General features: G+C 39.2%; 1 protein-coding gene across 5 annotated transcripts in view; it reads left to right on the top strand.

The window, feature by feature from the left end:
* The window catches only part of LRP1B (LDL receptor related protein 1B), a 638345-nt gene that overhangs the window by 158239 nt on the left and 463244 nt on the right, over positions 1–16862 (top strand). For all 5 annotated transcript variants that reach the window (XM_077181744.1, XM_077181743.1, XM_077181742.1 and 2 more), the window contains exon 2: positions 4300–4425. In XM_077181744.1, coding sequence (XP_077037859.1) covers positions 4300–4425 — 126 coding nt within the window. The remainder of the gene's footprint in view (positions 1–4299; positions 4426–16862) is intronic.

Here is a 16862-nt window from a genome sequence, read left to right as displayed (position 1 = left end):
AATCAAAGCAAAACTAATTAAGAACTTAAAAGTGGAAGTTTTTGGTTGCGTAACATCCCTGAAACATGGCAGGATGGGTTTGTTATCATTGCCAGAATTCCTGGTCATACAGACAGGTGATGCCAGTGGATCCCAATGGAAATGTACAGTTGGATTGCAGTTTTCTGACCACTCCTTTTGGCCTTTCTGCTCTACTCCTGCTCTTTTGCTTCTTGGGTAAAAAAAAAAAAAAAAAAGCAGCTATTTTGGCTGAAAATTTCTTTTCTCTCCTGTAAGTTTTTTATGGGTGTGCAGCTAAGGGACAAACCAGCTGAGGTCTATCAGTTTGTCATTTTTATTCATGGATTTCATGGTTCATTCCTTGATCTAACCATTCTCAAGTGGAAAAAGAAAGCATGTTCACACACATCCCCCTAGTCTGTGTGTATCTTTTCTTGCCCTCTTCCTTGAAAATGGAGAGGGAATTGAAAATTTCAGCTTTGTTTGTTTTCTTGTTTCACTTGAAACAGATTGAAAATATTTTTTTAAGTTCAAAGTTAAATGAAATCTATTAGTGAGGTACTCTTACTTCGCACTGATCTTCAGGTATTGCTATAAAAGCTTTTAAGTGAGATGTTCTGATGATCTCTAATCCTTCAGCATTCATTCCCATCATGCTTGTATCATATCCTTCAAAAGCTTCTCCAGGAATGTGCTTTTTGGGTTAGCGTGCACATGTGGTTTTCTGAATATTTAGTGAGAGCCTAATGAGCAGGCTCCCTGCTCTTGCAGATCAAGACTTTATTAGGCTGAGTTTTGCTCTTTGAAGAGCGTTGCCATATGGGAGGTTTGTTTTTTTGGGCTCTCTCAGGTGCTGGTGGCAGATGGAGCTGGAAGCGCTCGGAAGGCAGAGCACCAAGCAGCTCCCATGGAAGCGGCTGGAGGTCACCAGGGCCACAGCAGGAGCCTGGCAGAGCCACAGAGTGCTCAAGCAAGGACTGCTGGAAATGGGAAGAGCAGTTCTGGAATTCTGCAGCCTCTCTGGGCACCTGGTTCCTTGACCAAGGCAGTTCTTAATTACATTCACGGCGAATTGTTTCCAGTCTCGCGACAGAGCTGGGGAGCCCTCAGTTATACAAATGTTATCTCCCATTTAGTTCTGTTCAAGAGCCCTGTTGACCTGCTTTTCTTCATTGCATTCCCTCAAATAGGAAGGGTCCAGATCCCTTTGACCCTAAACAGTGACCACAGGCAGTGATCTTCATCCCTACTTATTTAGGAGCTGAATGCAAGTTTACAGAGGCAAATGCCTTTTTCACCCAGGCAGACATCACCCATGTACAGGCAAACCTCGTGTGCTGGTTTGTTGGTTGGTTGATTGGTTTGTTTCCTTTTTTTTCCTCTTTGCTTTTATCATCATAATGGAATTTTGGTTTTCCAAGTTCGGTGTAATTTCATACAATGTAATTCTAGTTGCTTTCCTAATGAAGATTTTGAGCTTTGTCTTCTTTAAAAAATAAAAAAATCAACACATTTTTGGCTGTGGGAACTTTGACTTTAAACAAAGGCACCAGGTTTTCTATTTCTTTTTTTTAAACTTTCTTTCTAAGAGGCACTGCCAGGTGTTTGCAGCATAGGATGGGAGCATAGGAGTAGTATCCTTAGGGAGGCAAGGCTTTCATTTACCCATAGAGGGATGATTTCTCACCATCTGCTCTGCATCTCAGACAACTGGGATGTTAAAAATGTGAATTTTTCCCTTCCGCTGGGAGCTTTCCTGCACAGCTCACGTATTACAGAAAGAAAAAGATGTCACTGAAAAGAACTGTTTTATTTCTGGGCCATCATAGATGACTGTTTTTCAGCAAAAGGGTTGTTGTGATTTTTTTGTTTTATTTTTTTTAAAGCCCACTAATTAGTGCATGTTCGCAATTAACTGGTCAAATTCATTCTGTAAAGAAAACAGCTGAAAATAAAAATAATTCTGTGGTTATGCAAAACAAAAACATTTGAGAAAGCACTTTCAGAGCCAATAAAACCCTGAGGTAAAATTAAACTGCTTTATTCTAAACAAAATCTCTTTTTCAAAGTGTTTTATAAGTTAGTGGTTTTTTCACTCTGCTAAGTTTTTCTCAAGGTAGAGAATATAAAAAGCTCAGATCTCCATAATTTCTGTACTGTTGCATAAAATGGAAAGCAAGAATTTAATAGTATGGAAATATCTTAATTTTTTCCATTTTTAAAAAAAAGGTAGCAAACAAGCCTTTTTTCAAGTACAAACATCCAGCTCTGAGCTCAATGTGAAATTGCTTTTTAGAACTTCTTTATCTCCAGTTACTTAAGGTATTTTCATAAACTTTGCCCAAAAGAGGAGCAAATGCAAGATTTTTTTGTGTAGACATGTGTGACCATCTGCAGATTTGAAAGAAGCAGTTGCACTGAGGAAGGGATAATCACCCTGCCAGGTTTTGTTTCAGACAAGATTTCTATTCTATAGGTGCTGTACATGGAGTTATTTGGGGAGGTTCACTTGTGTGACCTTGACTGTAGAAGTGTTTTCACAACTTTACATTTCTATATTTATTCAGTAATATATTTCACTTAGCTGTCAGTTCAGAAACCTCTCTAAATAAATAAACAAATTTGGTACTCTTAATAATGAAAGAATTTTCAACTGTTTTTTGCTCTGAGGAATAATCATTCCAGAGCTGAATAAAAAAGTGGACATGTTTGGCAATGCTAGTTTTAATATTTCCAGGTCTGTTAGAAGCAGATGTGCAATACACAGAAAATTACAGTTCATCTTGTAGTAAAAGCAAAAATGTATCATGGGTTTCAAGAATACTCTAAAACCAAATATTATAGAGTTCTTCTGTGTGTTTCTCACACTACTCTACATCTTTGAAATGCTAAAACTTGCCAAACTCTCTCCATCTTTCTGACTTCCAGGATGGTTTTTCAAGATGTGTTATCAAAGCAGGGCCTTTAATCATCTCCCTGAAAGCTTTAAGCAAAACCACTCCATGTAAACTTCCACTCTTAATTATCCAGTTGCTCATTTTTGCTGTTGAGGGGAAGGAATTAAGATATAACAAAAATACTTTAGTTCTTGCAGGCTTAAAAGTAGTTGTGCTATAGTTATTTTAAGAAATATGAAATATATCTACATAGTAGTTGCAAATTTGGCTTGTTGTAAAATTGAATGGCATCAGTAGTTGAGAACCTGACCTCGGAAATGAGACCTGCACACAGGAAATAATTAAATTATAACTCTAATAAAGGATTGTTGTTGGTTTTTTCCTTTAGAGATAATACATCCCATGGCTTTTGGAGGAGCTAAGCCAATGGAGAGATCTATGAGTGGATTGGGTTTTGTCTCCTCCTTTATTCTTGGTTTTATGTCTTTGTGGCAGTATTGACTCCAGTGAAGTTATTTCTCTCTTGTGCCAGTGTAAGAATAATGAGGAAACCTTTTCCCAGCAATCTGCAATGTAACCTTGTGGAAGACACTACTGTAATTTATATATTGATAAAATGAATATAATATATTGCACAGAGGTTTTGTGAGCTTTAATTAATGTTAGAATAGTTTTACATTGAATAATGATGGAATAGTCTTGAGTTAATTAACTCTAGATCTCAAGGACATCAGCCTGTGGTGGTTGAATGCAGCAGATAGTGTGGGTGTGCCAAACTTCTAGAATTGCCCTCTTTTAAAAGCCATTGTTTTCAAGGTGCCCCAGTGTTGCCTTTAAATTCTTTGTTTGCTAATTTGTCATGTGAACTATGAAATATTTTTTTTTATATAAAATGGAGGAAGGATTTGGTCATTAAAAGGTGTCTGAGGAAATAGTTGAAAATAGATATGTTTATTTCAGTAGAACTTTGCTGGCAAAAATACATCTTTGAAAATTTGATTACTTGAAACAATTAAAAAATATTTTCTGTGGCAGAAGTGAGAAGTGAGTTGGGAACCTCCCTGCTGGTAACATGCCATTAAAGCTTGTTGGTTTCTATCTAGTGAGCAAATTTACTTCATGCTGAAATCTACAGAGAAATCTATAGTTCATGGTGATGTTGTTCCTGTCAGGCTGGAAGGGTGATGGGCAGCTCCCACTGAACGCTCAGAGATCTTAGAGCTCCCTAAGTGAGGGTATCAGATACCACTAAATTATTACTTCATATCATTCCTATCATTTGCTTTGATTTTTGCTTTTTGAATCATTTCATGCTCACTTTTGATTTTCATTTTGTCTTATTTATTTTGTTTTTTCATTGTGCACCTTTAACCATTTCACTCTAACCCATTCTCATTTCCAGAAGAGCACCCCTTGTGTGACGCAGGGGAGTTCCTGTGCCACGATGGTGTCACTTGTGTGTCCTGGCACTGGCTGTGCGACGGGGAGCCCGACTGTCCTGATGATTCTGATGAGTCCTTAGACACCTGTAAGTAAAGCTGAGAGGAGCTGCTCTTTGCTTTCATCTCCCTTTAAACTGAAGCCTTTTCAGACACACTGACTGTACAACTGGAAGGGCAGATCCCATTTTGTTTTATCAATCCTGTACGAATGCTCTTGTTGAGGAGCAGCAGGTTGAGGGGAGCAGGTTCCCTTCTTAGTGTGGGTGAGAGACAGAAGCAATGGATGGGATGGAAGGTGTTTTGTTCTTGTGCCACTCCTCTGCTCTCCCCAAGATGTCCATGGGCTCAGAGGGGACAGGCAGAGTCAGGCACAGGAAAATGTGCTCCTCTAATTAGGTGCATTTAGGAGGAGCTGGGGTGGAAGAGAAGAGTGCAAAGTATTTTCAATACAAATATGAAAAGCATACAAACATCAAAGGGAAAAATGAAAGACGATGTGAGAGCTGTGAGGGGGGAAATAAACAAAGAAAGGAAGATGATGGAAAGCTTTAATAAAACATATTTAATTATAGTGAAGACCTATTTGGTTTTTTTTTGGTTTTTAATGTGGCTAAGAGCTTTTGAACACCAGAGTAACAACCTTACAGACTTTTTTCTTATCAGCCTTGTAGACTACTGATGAGGTGTTATTAAATCTTAATGTTCCCTTGTTTCCTGTGTTCTGAGGAAAATGAGGGAATTTCCTGATTTTATCCCCAGGATAATCACTTAATGTAAGAGAAGAACCATGTATTTTGTATCAAAGCAATACTGACAATCAGGAAGGCTGGAAATGGGGTTTGCTGCTCAAAGAAAAGAAAATATCAAACATCAGATAGTATTTGGGAGTCTAATCTTCAAAATGAGGGACAGAAGAGCTCAAGATGTCTGGGAGCCATTTCTGTCTGGGCAAACACTGCAGTGCTGATTGCAGCCTTCCTGCTCCAGAGCTCGTTCTCTGCTACTGATCACAAAATTGCCTCGGGGGCTGTGGCGAGGGTGCTCTGATTAACCACCCTCCCCACACTGTGGGATTCCCAGCCACAACATCCTGCAGTGGGAAGTGCTGGGTACAGCTGGGGTTTTGTTACTGCACTGCTGATTGCCCCCTTCTCTGATGTGTTTTCAAGCTCAGTGTTGATATGTGCACGTATAAGTTTTTCTAGTAATGGTTATTGAGGTAGGAGCACACAAAGGGTCACACACAGAGTTTTTAACTTGCCTCCTGATATTCACCATGTAGTTCCAAATCCAACAGTTTGCTGCATGCCCAGGTATTTTCCTCTTGAGAACTTCACATGTTTTGTAAGACCCGTGTTCAGCAATTCTATTTAAAATTGTGGCATATTAAAAACATGGCATTTGGAGTTTATTGATGGCTGGAAGAAAAGTGAAGGGAGTGGGAAAGAGAGTCTGCACTTTTCCTAACATCAACCAGCATGGTCCTCTTGGAAACTCCTTTCCCTTTGCAAATGGTAACAGTTTATGTCAGATGCTTTCCTTAGGCTGTCCTAAGCCAAAGGCAGGAGTCAGCACCGTGGCCTTTCGGGTTACAGAGAAGGAAGGTGTTTGAATTGTTGTTCTTTTGCATTTAAAATTGTGGCATATTAAAAACATGGCATTTGGAGTTTATTGATAGCTGGAAGAAAAGGGAGGGAATGGGAAAGAGAGTCTGCACTTTTCCTAACATCAACCAGCACGGTCTTCTTGGAAACTCCTTTCCCTTTGCAAATGGGAGCAGTTTATGTCAGATGCTTTCCTTGGGCTGTCCTAAGCCAAAGGCAGGAGTCAGCACCGCGGCCTTTCGGGTTACAGAGAAGGAAGGTGTTTGAATCTTTATTCTCTTGCACCTTCCATGGCCCTTTGCTGAGGAGCTGCTGGGTAATGAGGTGCCTGGGCCACAGCTGAGTGTGTGAGACAATAATTGCCTTAGGTGTGCTGCCCTCCCTCACCCTCTCAGTGTAACTCAGCCCAGGACTGCGTGAGAACCAAGTGACAGCGCTGGGGCATTGGGTGAAACTCTGTTACATAATTGCTCACAATTTTGTATTGCATTTGATGGTTCTGTATTTTTTAGTCAGCACAATCTTCTGTCAAATTGTTGAAACATGTGCCTACTCTGGCTTCATCAGGTAAATTGGTTTTAATTAAAAATAATCTAATGCTCCTGATTTTTCCTGCTGATACTTTGCACCACAGTGTCTGTAGAAACTTACAAATTACATTAAAAACATTCTTATGGTATGTTTGATCCCCAGTGCTAATTCCAGGGACACAGCACATTCAGTTTTTGTGCACAATGCCATGTGTCTGTTTGTTTTAGATGAATTTGTCAGCTCTTTTTTGACTTGCATATGATGAATTATTTGGTGTAGCCTGACAGATATTGCTAGTTGTTCCCATAGCCGTAAACAAATGGATTTTGATTGATTTTCTGTGGATTTGTGCCTAGTAATAGGGTTTTCTGGGTTCTAATAATGTGCAAGCATTGATCAAAGCTTTTTTGCAAGTGGAAGTTCTTAACTTCTCTCCTGTGGGGATTTCAAAGTATAGAAAAGGAGAGAAATTCTCAAGCTGCAGCTTTTCCCATGGTGAGAATATGAGAAGTCTTATTAGTCTCATCACTCAAGCATCTATTTACAGAAAACATCCAGGAACTAAATATCTTTGTGAGCAATCTCCTGGTGATGTTTTAACCAAGTTTTGCAATGGAACCTGAAAGTTATTTGGCTGTACAAACACACATGATATGCCTGTGGAAACTAATTGCCTCAGGAACCCACCTGAAATCCTACAATCTGGTAGGTTATCAGTGTTTATAAACACAACCAGTGATTTTACAAACACAAACCTGTGCTTGTAAGGAGATCTGGGATGGCACAGAGAAGGGGGAAATGGTGGCATCCTTATTTATTGTTGGATTTCAGTGTCTGTTGGCAAAGGCTTGGGCAGGGCTCTGTGCAGGCACAACCTCCTTGAGCTGTCAGGGGTGTGCTGGGGGAGTCCTGGCTCTGCCTGTGTGTTCTCTTCAGGCAGCAGAAAGCTTCCAGCACCAGTCTGTTCCCCTTCTGCTTCCCACCTTCCTCTAAATGGTCTCACAAACAGCTTGGTGAAATCACAAGTGAACTCCTACAGCACCTACACTTGTGTTCTAGTCCATTTCTTAGCAGCTGTAGTTCTTTCTGCTCTCTGAAGATGCTGGTTTTTACAGTACCAAGGTACCTCAGTAACTTATAATGAATAATTTAGTGAACAAATTCTGTTGCTTTTCTGTTCCAGAGTTGTTCATGAGAAAATTGATTTTTGAAAAATACAAAATGTATTAATAAAACTCTTGACCAAGTCATTTCTATGCCTTCTTGGGTGGTCTCTCGGTTGTTCATGGGTTTTTTGCAAATAGTCAGGATTCAAAAATCAATTTACTCAACCTAATCAGATGATGCTGGGTTCTTCAGTAGGCTAAATCAGCAAGCTCACTGAAAATCAATAGAACTTTATCAGACAGCCCAGAATCTGGCCAGACAGTTTGGCTTTGCAGATAGTGAATCTGGAGGTTGATGCAAATGTTCAGAAGCAGGGCTCTGTTAAAAGGAAAAATAAAATGGCTGCCTGCAGACTCACCTGACATGTGATTCTGGTGGGACAATTACAAAACTCAAATCCATTGCTGAAAAGCATGGAGTTTAAAAACATAACATTGACAACAATTTGTGTATTTTATCATTAACTGACTGCACTACTGTGTGCTGTAGGCAGTTACCGCTTATAAACATCAATGCAATACTCATTTTTTGGGAATAGTTTTAGTGGTGTTTTTGAGGCTTTCTTGGTTGTTTGTTTTATTTTTGGTGTTTTGATTGGATTTTTTGCCTTATTTTACCATTCTTGCCACTAGTGTTGGTCTTAAGCTGTATTTGCCCATCTCAGCAACTGTAGGTAGAAAACTTCACTAATTTTTTGTATCCTAAAGATCCAGTTTAAAACATGGTTTTTTTGTTTTTTTTTTTAGCTGTGTGTTTTGTACTCCACAATTGTACCTCTCAATAACATATTCATCCTAAGTAAGCCATGTCCAAGGAATACTGTGGTTTCTGAAACCAGACAAATATTTGATGTGATGTGCTATTATTATCTGCTTTTCTCCTCAGCCTCCTACTAACAGGGCTGAGATCTAAAAGGTGCATTGGAAAATTACTCCTTCCATTTAGTACTTAAGGCTTTTTCTGTGTGTTTGCAGCTTCAGAACTCATCTGGCTTGCATGTTGTTTTCAAACCTGAGCTCACCAACATCTCTGTCAGGATGCATTCTGCCAGGGCAAGGTGAAACAAAGGAGCAGGGAGAGAAGTTGCTCATTTCCTACAGCTTCTTTTGGAAACTGTGCACGCTGATTGTGTTTGGGTATTGTAATGCTGGGTGCAGCAGCTCCAGCAAAGGCTGTTTGCTGTCTCTCAGCCATGGAGAAGAGAAAGATGCTATAACAGTACCTGACAGCTGCCCTGTGAGGAGACACTTGAGGTCTGGAACGAGGTTCCCCTGAGCTCCCTTTGTATCCATCTGTGGCAGAAGAGGCAGCAGAGCTCTGCAGCAGCACAGCTTCCCCCATCTATGACCCCAAATACTGCTTGAATGCCATGAGTAACCCAGGAGGAATAAACCCCTACAATATCAGATCTCCCATTAACAGAGCAGCACTCTAAAAGGAACTGCCAAGTCCAAAAGTGCTTGATGCTCATTTATTTTAGCATCAACAAAATCCTGAAAACATTTCACTCCTCACAGCCAGACCGCAACTCTTGTCCCTCCTATTGTCCTCAACTGCCCTTTTTTTGTGATCCTGACACTGCTGCTCTGGTATTTGAGCTTTCCTTAATGTTATCCAAATACTTTTGGCATACCTTCCACCCACACAATTTATTTGTGGCTGACTGGCCCTGCATTGAAACAACTCTGGTTGCCATTAATAAATCATCCAATTTGAATGGGCCCTGTCTCTGGTAGTTTGAGTAGATGTCCCCTTATTGTTGAATGTTGAAAGTATTTCTGATAATTATCTTCCTCTGGGATTTTAGGGAATGTCAGTGTCTATAATCATGATTAAACTGAAGTTGGAGGAGCAAAAGAAATGCAGCAACCCAGAAGTGCCTTGTTTAAAAGCTTGAGTCTCACTTTGGTTGCTAAAAGTGTGCCTTTCATTCTCTGGATGCTAATTATGGGAGACTAGTTTCAGAAGCTTAAAAATTGTTAATTGGGTACCTCTGTTGTAGTTCTTTTACCAGCAAAGGATAAGATAATTGGATGCAATGTTGCTCTTGTGGTATGAAACAATAAAGATAAAATTTCCTAAAGCTCCTAATTCTTTTATGAGTAGATTCATTGAAATTCAATAGAAGCTGGGATCCCAAACCACTCTTTAGTAGCTTTGGAAAATCCCAGCTCAATAAATAATGTGCATACATTGAAGGTGCACTGCCATAAAGCTGCTAAAGGTAAATGAGGAAAATGCTGGACATAAGGGGAAAAGGTGTCTTGTGTTTTCACTCTTTATAATTTTGGTGTATGTAGTTACTAACAAAGAATCTGCTATATAAAATACCTCTTTACACCTATTTTTCAGCAAGATATTTGAACATGTTACTGGCCAGATATTAATTTAACCTGATTTGAGATGATGAATGGGTACTCCCTTTTTTTCTCTGCATCAGGATTGTTCCTATCAGTAGTGCAGAACTTCTGAAGCTGTTGTAGGAAATGAACCACAGCAAAATGACAAATGTCAACAAATTTTATCCAACTGCTGCTCGTTTACATAAAATTAAGCAAATGCTTAATGCAGCAATACAATATTGCCAGCTTTTATGTTAGCTGGTGAGAAGTGTTTCTGACAGAACAAGATGAATGTTTTGAAGGAATATTAACTTTCCTGATACTACTTTTACAGACCTGAAACAAAACACCCTTCCCACTGAGGCTCTTCTTGCAGTTTACCCTGGCAAAGCTTCTGTGGTTGGTGATCACTGGTAAAGAAAAGACTTATAAAGGCATTTTTATTCTGGCTGGAGCCTTTTCCATCCTATTTACTGGCACATAGCCTGTCAGGGCTGCTGGCTTCCTCCCATCCAGGGAGTTTGCTGTTGGCTGCTGGAAAACATCTCAGTGACTGTGACCCGGGCTTCAGCTTTTGACCTCATTTTCTCCTTACTCCATCATTTGGAAAACCAGAGAGCTCAGCCCTTCCAGGAAATGTGGTTTTGCTGGTAAGATGGGATTGCTGATGCTCTGATAGTTAATGGGGTATTAGAGCAAACAGTCTGGAAAGGATGGGTGTCCATGGTGCTAAGCCCTTTGGGAAGGTTATCCAAAGCACCCCAGTGAGGCAAATCCTGCTGTGCCATCAGTGTGGAGGAGCTCAGCCTGTTCCACTGGGGTGTTTGGGGCTGCTCTTGATGATGCCCAGTTGTCATCCTAAGGGGGATCATTCTTGGAGGATGTTCCTGCCTTTCTCTCCACTGATTCTGCTCCTTTTCCCTCTGGGCTCCCCATCCTTGGCTGCTGGGGAGCACTTGCCTGGGGCCAGGGGATAACTTTGATGCTTCTGATGTATTTGCTTCCTGCCACAGCCAGCATTTAGGCAGAGCTGTTGAGGCTCCAGAGAACATTTAGAGGCAATTCCTTTTTATAATTTCCCAATGGGCTCTAATGCTACTTCTGAGGCATGAGCACATTGTCCCATCACTGGGATACAAGCATTTGCCTTCTCTACATAAATTAGTTTATTCACTTTTTTTTTTAGGAGAAGCAACTTTAAATACTTGGTGGGATTAGGCAGTGTCAGGTAACACCATGAGAACTAAAATTTATACCAGACTGAACATAAGGATCTTGGAAGAGCAAGGTGTGAGTCTGTGCAACTTGAGTCAGAAATGTAGAGATTCTCATTCCTGGTGAGTCAGGCTCTGCTGCCTGAGCTCTAAAGGGCTGACAAGAGCAGCTTAGCCCCCAGCAGCTTCATTAAACAAGGGGCTGCAATTTCAGCTTTCTGAATAAAAAACAATTTTTCTTAAGTAATTATTTTGCAAGTGCCTGCTACACTCGGGTATACATTGGAATTTGGCAGGGAATAGAATTACTTGCTTCTGCTAATTTTCTTTAAAGCATTTTAAAGACTAAAAATGCTCAGTTCCATTTTGTGCTTTATTGTTTGTTTTTTTTTTCTTCGTACTTTATTTTCTGTTCTGTGTATTCATTTCACTTTGGTTTTCAGTCTGAAGGTTCTTTATCATTGCCCTTTACATAGTTCAAACACCCAAACCTCTTCAGCCAAATATAATTACCTTAAAAAAAGAGTTGAAGGCTTTAAATTTTATTATCATCCTGAAGTTGGTGTGTTACATATGCAGATATTTAGGCAGTTATTTGTACCTTCAAATATAAACTGTTACATTAACTCTTACTGTAGTGAAATAGTTTTGGTGAGGTGAGCTCATTTCTGGTGTGTCAGGAATGATTCTTGCCTTGCATATAAATACAGAAGATTTGTGTGGTGCACCAAAAGTTTAATCAGAGTTCCTTTGTTTTTTAAATGCTTCAGTGCATAGCAAGAGAATAACCTTATACAAGATTTCCACTTCTATTCAACAAAGTGCTCAAGTTTTTCACCATCTGAGTACACAAAATGCAGTGTAGTGCATAAAATAAGATTTTATTTTGCCTTTGCACATGGTGCAAAATATTAAAGATCTTTAATTATGAATTCCCAAATTCATAATTAATTGAATTGATGACGTCAACAACTTTTCTACTCTGTGTCAAAGATGAGAACCACATGTGGAGGAATCATGGGCCTGTTATTGCAGGGAAACTCAGCAGCCCTGGCAAGAAGTCCAGGATCAAATAAGTGTAATTTCCATGACTGTGTATTTTCCTTTGGAATAAAGTAAGCAACAAGAAGTTCAGTGTGGAAGGATGTAAAGGTCATTGTATCTCGCAGTGACACAGTTATTAGAAATACTACCTCCTATTTTTGCCTGTGCCTGATTATCCTGAGCATGATTTTCCAAAGTGATTTATGGGGAATTCAATTAAATGACTGCCGGCAAAATGAGCTTCTTTTGAGGTCTGTGGAAACATGGAGATGTAATCCAAGGCCAGCACAGAGAGCCTTTGAAGGGTGATACCCAATACCTAAAACTCTGAAACAGCTCATTTATGGATTAATTGCTCGCTAAAATTGCAATCCCTACACAGAGGCAGGCCTAATGTGATATATACTCATAAGATGAGAAATTAAAATATCAATCTTTTGAAAAACCTATAAAAGTAAGTTACACGTTGAAGAAAACTTTGTTTTTAAGTTTTTTAACCCAAAAAAATTTTATTTTCATACCTAAGCTATAAATTATACCCCCTAAAAAAAGAATTGCCCATGGGGAGAGAAGAGATGGAAAGACATGGCACAGTTTGTCTTTCCTGAGGTTGTGCTGGCTGTTAAACTGAGCCTAATGGCTTTAGTTTTTCTTCCTAAGAATTGACCTTCCTGACAGCAGTTGGCCACAGGTGAGGCACTTGTTTCATGTGAGGCATGGCTGGAGTGTGGGCTGTCTGTCAGGTGCAGAGGCTGAGCTCAGCTTCCCTGAGCTAAACAGAAGCCCTGTGGATCAAGGAACTGCACCTCTGAGTTACTGGGGCAGAAAACGTCCCCAGAGGGGCCAGGAACTGCTCACTAGGCAAGTGAAGGAGCAGAGATGTGAGCTGGGTGTTTGGGCTTTTTTCACAAACCCTTTATGATATTTTGGTCCCCATTTCTATGCACATTTATTTACAATCCATTTCATTTGTGTTCTATTTAACAACAGTTTATTTTTTTTAGTTTTCTTTTCTCCTCTTTCATATTTATGTCCTTGCAAATCTCTCAAGGCCTTCTGTACATCAGCTGAGCCCTTTCACTGTAGCACTGCATTTTCACACAGTATTTTGTTTCTCCCTAATCCTTGCTGTTGCTTTATTCATTACTTTCACACTTTCCTTGCTTTTTTTCTTAGTTCTGCTGACAAACTATTAAAACTGCTATGAAAACTATTTTTCATTTTCCACGTTCCTTTATTTTTCCTCTCTCATCATCATCAACAGAGGTTCCCTTTCCCCTCTCATAGGTCTCATCAATTTTGCTGATACCCAAACCTACTAATTCATTTTGTCTCAGTTTTTCATCCCATTACCAGTCCTTTGTGCCTTGCTGTCCTGTGATGCTGTTGTTCTAAAGTCAACATCAGGAAGAGAGAATATGTTAGGAAATGAGGAATGCACCTTTTGCAGGATAATTCAGCCAAATTCCAGAGCTGATTGTGAGAGTGTTGATTTTTAGGCTGTCATTTAGGCTGCCAGGAACAGCTCTGGTATAAGGGAAGTGGAGAAATTGCTGTATCACAGCAATGTCTAATCAATAGACATTGACAAAATGTAGAAACATATTTAGGAGAAAACATAAGAATATAGCTTCATCAAACCCCTTCTTGGCTCTGCTGACATCAAAAGGTAATTTTTGATAACACAGGGATTTAGAAATTACAGCAATCTTGGGTATGAAATGGCTTGTTGAAAGGTTTTTATCTGAGGTGATGCTGCTTCACTCAATTGCACTGAGGCTCATTACAGATGTTTATAATTATAATGATGCATCTGGCCTGTAGATCCTACACTGGGAGAAATGTCATGGACTTAAATAGAGGGCTGGATGGATTTCTTATTTGTCACTTGAAATTGCCAGGGTAATAATCACTTTTCTTCTCCTTCAAAATTACCGATGAACACAACTCTCATTAGCAAGCAGATGAATTTCTGGAAGAAAAGTAAAATTGCTCTTTTTTTGAAAATAGGGCTGTGATTTAAAGTAAGAGTATGTATATGTTTGTATTGATGACATGCACAGTAATTTTAGTCAGCAAAGAGGGCACTTTGCCATGGATGAAGAAACAGTGCAAGACCAAAACCTCTGCTCACAAAGAGCAGTGCATAACTATGACAGAGGGGTGGAACTCCTCCTACAGCAGAAAAGGAAAAGATGAAAAATAATTTCAAACAAATTGAGATTTAATAAATATTTAATTCCTTATATTAACTTACAAATGTGTAAGTCTAATCCAGAGAGTCCATATTTTAACAGCTCTTACTCATGCCCAGGTAGTTCTGGGGGAAATTTAACTGTGCCAGAGGAAACATTTTCAAGCCTGTATTGCTAAACACCTTCAGGTCACATTATTCAAAGCATGTGCAACCACCTTGGAGGACTGTGAGCTGTGCCCTCAGAAATGGGTCTTAAACTGTGTGTAAAACTTGGAATATGCTCACTATGAGGTCATTTCAAGTTAGTTTTACTCACGAGAGCAGCCATTTATAGGACCGAGCCAAAGTTTGTGTTTATACTTCCTCACAGAGAATGCTAAATTAATTTTTACCATCTGCCATTTATCACCTCATTAAAGGCACAGGTATAGCTGTTAATGGTAGATATTCAATAACATGAGTTACTTCAGAGTAAGGATGTGGCAAACTTATTTTTCATTATTTAACTGTTGTTACAAAATCTAGGAGTGGGGGCAGAAACCTATTTTTTCATAGTATAATACAATTACTTCTGAAGTTTTTCTCCTTCTTCCTTCACTTGTTAAGCATTCATAAATAGACCAGGGCTGCAAGAAGTGTCTCTTGCTGCCCTTGTGCTCAGGCTGTGGAGGATATTGGGATGGCATTTTCTAACTCATTCTTATTTTTTTTCTCTGCTTCTACACCAGCCTATTGATCTTTGAGACAATTTTTAAAAACTATTTAGACAAAACTTGTCTAAGGTGGTTCTCTTCTTTTTGCAAGATGAAGCTTCATTTACAAGTGTGCTGTGTAACCTGAAGCCAATGAGCTCAGGTACCAAAACCCAGGTACAAGTAGTGGATAGCATAAATAATGGATGCCTGCTCTGCTATGAAGAGAGCAGTTGTATGGTATAGCACCTGTTTGGTTCAATAACAAAGTAAAAAACACATTATTGTCTACTGAAATCTGACTGTATTTTCATAGAAAAAATAGCAGCTATTGTCATTTTGCCTTTCAATGGATTTGTCTTCACCTTCCTAACCCTCTTCAGTCCCAACTGCTGCTGCCATCCCTGGCTCTGCAGGAGTCACATGCAGGAGGACATGAGCTGGGGCCACAGTGCCAGCATCTGCTTTGTCCAGCATCGGAAATTAATAAGGGAACGTGTTCAGACACTCTGTTTTCCATAACAACAAAGGCTCTGTTCCATTGATTTGTAATTCCAAGTTTGAAGTGAGACAATTCAGTTTAGAAGCAGCCTGGTTTTCACAGTTGGGTTTTTATTCAGTGATCAGTAGTAAGTTCTCTGTCCAAGACAGAGAATAATCTCTCTCTCTTTGCTCTTTACCCAAAGCTGGGTTTTTGGATTTTTTTTTTTTTTATTTTAAATTTCTGCTTGCAGATGTAAGTGTACTGGAGGCTGTGGTTTGACTCATTAGGCTCCTCTAACACCAAGTCTCATTTCTTTATTTCTTTTTGGTTGCACTAGAGATGTCTCTGAGGTCAGCCAGGTCAAAGCTGCAGATTCTGCAGGTAACCATAAAACCCTTCCTGCTAACAGTCCCAGGATTTGAATGTGCCTGATGAATGAGGTCAGCTGAAATGAACTACCTTTGTATTTACAAAATTATTAATTTGCCTTGTTCTCACCTTCCTTCATGGTGGCTTTGGCCTGGCCTTCCACCTCAGTCACTCCTTGATCTGCAGTGGTTGCCCCGCCTGCCCTGACTGTGTGACTTCGTGGCAGGAGGAGCAAATTACAAAAAGATCATTAAGGTGTGAAATTAAATTCTTAAAGATGACACATCTAAAATGGCTAAAACATTACCTCCAAAACAAACAGTACCATTGATCCTACTTAATTACATGCTTAATAATTTTATACCAATGTAAAGCACATTGGTGATGCACTAATCCATTTCATATTCACTGCCAGCACAGATTTTCTCCTCCTTATTTGCTTTGAATCTCATCATTATCGTGCACATAAAACTAGTATTCTTAGAATTTTTATAGTGCTATTTCCATATAAAATGAGGAAAAGTCTAATATGTGAATACTAAACAGCTCATTAACATGGTTTGTAATATATTTATTCATGATAAAAGCAGCTGAGAAATGCTGATATAAAATAGTACTTCAGTCCCAGAGTATGTCTAAGATTAGAAAAATCATGCCTCGGATAATAAATACTTCAGGGAAAACAGGAAATTTTAAATACAAATAACATCAAATAAAGAGCTTTGTATGCTTAATTAAACACATTAACAGATGCATTTATTTCACTTAAATAATTAATTTATTTCTAATACTAGCAGCAAGAAAATTTTTGTGCTTTAAAAAAATTACCTGAAAAGGTTTTTATTTCAGGAGAAAAAAAATGCTGCCTTTTAAGGACAT

The sequence above is a fragment of the Agelaius phoeniceus genome, chromosome 7 (genome assembly GCF_051311805.1).
Source record: "Agelaius phoeniceus isolate bAgePho1 chromosome 7, bAgePho1.hap1, whole genome shotgun sequence".
Taxonomy (NCBI): domain Eukaryota; kingdom Metazoa; phylum Chordata; class Aves; order Passeriformes; family Icteridae; genus Agelaius; species Agelaius phoeniceus.
Note: the sequence above shows the minus strand (reverse complement) of the source record. Positions and strands in the feature narration are given on the sequence as shown.